This window comes from Halyomorpha halys, unplaced genomic scaffold, assembly GCF_000696795.3.
Source record: "Halyomorpha halys isolate HHAL.00 unplaced genomic scaffold, Hhal_1.1 Scaffold354.1, whole genome shotgun sequence".
NCBI classification, from domain to species: Eukaryota; Metazoa; Arthropoda; class Insecta; order Hemiptera; family Pentatomidae; genus Halyomorpha; species Halyomorpha halys.
The window spans coordinates 905,182-908,022 of NW_027111517.1; the positions used below are offsets into that span (position 1 = coordinate 905,182).

At 32.7% G+C, this 2,841-nt stretch overlaps 1 protein-coding gene across 10 annotated transcripts in view; it reads right to left on the minus strand.

Moving 5' to 3' along the window:
• brp (bruchpilot) overlaps window positions 1–2,841 on the minus strand; it is a 201,069-nt gene that overhangs the window by 115,711 nt on the left and 82,517 nt on the right. For all 10 annotated transcript variants that reach the window (XM_067049578.1, XM_067049575.1, XM_067049576.1 and 7 more), the window contains exon 2: window positions 1,237–1,386. In XM_067049578.1, the coding sequence (XP_066905679.1) occupies window positions 1,237–1,386 (150 nt within the window). The remainder of the gene's footprint in view (window positions 1–1,236; window positions 1,387–2,841) is intronic.

Sequence of the window (2,841 nt, forward strand, 5' to 3'; positions counted from 1 at the left end):
TACTGTAACTGTTCCCATAACCAATAACCACCATTATCTAAATTTACATGTCAACAAAAGCCCTATATTTACAATAATTTATTTATTCTATAAAACAAATTCGGTATCTACTTTTTAAAAATATTATATTGATATATTTTTCTTTAATTTGAGTAACGTAAGTGTTCGTTTTCCTTCTTTTTTCTATCATAAGTTTAAAATTTCTGTAAAATCTTTTAACTTTAGCGGTAGGATATTTGATCGAATAGATCATCGGTGGCCAACAAGGTGGAATTCCGTGTACCATGGACTTTGAAGTGATTGTAGAAGACAGAACTTTCAAGCAATAGTTTCATACATATTTCATATGTATCAAAGTAATTATCTATGTTCATTTAATTCCCCTGAATGTGAGTTTTTTTGGCCCTTTAAATAATTATTGTTTTTTTTCATAGGTAGTGATAACCCGTACATCTGTATTTCAGTACGATTTTTACTCAGCGAGCTATTGATAGATTGGCAAAAAGTAAGTCATATTATTCTTTCATGATGCAAAAAAAAAAATGAGAAAGTGAAATATTAAAATCAAATCAGCCATACTGTGCAGTTTTATAACAGCTTTTACATATTTACCAACAAATAATACAATAACTTATACATTGCAGTTGATAAAAAAATTAAATTGCGATTTAAATTAGCAAAAATGTATCTTGGAAAAGTGTCGGAAAATCGATTTTTTTAGGTGACGAATGTACGGAATGCTGTTATCAAAAGTTGGGTCTGGCAATTTATTTTCTTCATGAGCCTATCTCGAAAATGTAATATGTGATTTAAAAAAATTAAAAATATATTACTTTTCCACCCATACCTCGCTGAAATGCACCTGATACTAAAACACAGCGTGTAAACAAATTATGCATTTCAAACCCCTTCTTCCCCCTTAGACTACTCCTATGACAAGTCAATCGCGACACACTTATAAGATAAAAAGTATATCTAATATACAGAAAAGTTGGCAGGCCCTGGTATAGATTGAGTTTTTTATATTATCAGTACACTACAAATAAAAATAAATAAATTTCTCAATATTGCCTTCAAGAGATAATTCGGAACCATTATTTTCACACCTGACATTTTCATTAAATGCAAACAAATATATATTTTAAACAGTAAGTGGATGTTTTATGGGTTATCGACCATTAGATAATTTTTATTCTGGAAATCTAATTTCATAATTTAAAAAATGCAAGTTATTACCTTGATGGTTTCTCTTAAAATGGCCACTTCTCTGGTCAGATGTTCGTTTTCTGCATACAGGACTTCCATTTGCTGTTGCATTTCAATGCTAGGTCCACGCATTCGTAGTCTCAATTCTTCTTCAAGTTGGCGCACTAACATTGCTTGTTTCTGAAAATAAAAATGAAATGAAGTTAAACAAAACGTTATTGAGGATTTTATTGAAATTAGTAACGAAGATGAAAAAAATAAAAGAAGGAAAAATAATATTAAAGTAGGGTGAATTGGAGCAAATGATATTTCATTTTTTTCAATGATATCTCGTGCGGGCAAGATCGGTTACATATAGAACATTAAGGTCTTTATGTATGATTTTATTTGTGACAAAGTAAGGAGCATTGAGGAATTTGGATTGTAAGGATTGGATATGAGAGGAATTGGAAGGTTTAGTGGAACCCCAAAGCTCAATTCCGTATGTCCAGATTGGCCTTATTACAGTCATGTAGATCAGTCTTTTGAAATAGATTGGAAGTTTAGACCTTTTGTCCAGTAAGTGCTGTAATAGTCGAAATCGATGTGCAGTTTCCTGTCTTGTCTTTTCAGTCTTGTGTGAGGATTCTAGGTTAGTCGTTTGTCCCGATGTTGTCCAAGGTAGCGGATCTGTTCGACAGGGGTAAGATCAACATTATTAAAGGAGACTGTAGGGCAGTCGGTAGGTTTACGACGAAGGGAAAAGGTGATTTGATTGGATTTATTTTAATCCTCCAATTACTACACCATTCTTCGAGGGCTGTGATGAAATTAAAGGGTTATTATAAACAGCAAGCACACATGTGTCGTCGGCCTACGTGGTGAGGATAGGGTTAGAATTGGTTGGGATGTCAGCTGTATAGACCGTGTAGAGGATGGGACCGAGGATACTACCTTGGGAAACACCAGCGAACTGAGAATAGAGGGATGAATAGGAACTATTGTGGTTTACTTGGAATAATGTATCAATGAGAAGGGAATGGATGATGAGAAAGTATGTAGAAGGTAGGAATCTAGGGAGTTTGTAAACCATTCCGGTTGCCAGACTCAAAAAATAAAATAAAATAAATAGATATAAATAATAATTCTTAACAAGAGAGGAAAGAAAAAGAAAAATCAATAACAAAAACAATGGACATTTATAGATTTAATAAAATAAATAACTGACTTCTAATAAGGGAAGAAAACCTAATTGATTTGAGAAAAAGGCGAAGAGAAAAAATAAATAAAAGAGACCAGAGCACTAACCCCGCTGCTGCGGTGCAGTAAGCAGTTGCTCTAACCCGCTTGAGAATAGGTCATACTCTCCTCACGCACTCTCACCTAATCACAAAACTACCACTTCCAACGCGCAAATATTGTTAGTCCGTTCTCACAATTAAACATATTTTTGAAGAATGCTAACTATTTGCCAATAATAAACAGGATAGGACTGACCCCAAATTTATCAGAAGCTCTCACAGATGAGGAAGCTAAAATTACATTTTTGTTTAAATTTTTAAAAGCACATCGCCTTCTTTCTAAATTATAACTCCTCTTCGATTTTAATTTATTATTTTTATTTTATTTATTATTAATTTTTACATAATTTTTAGC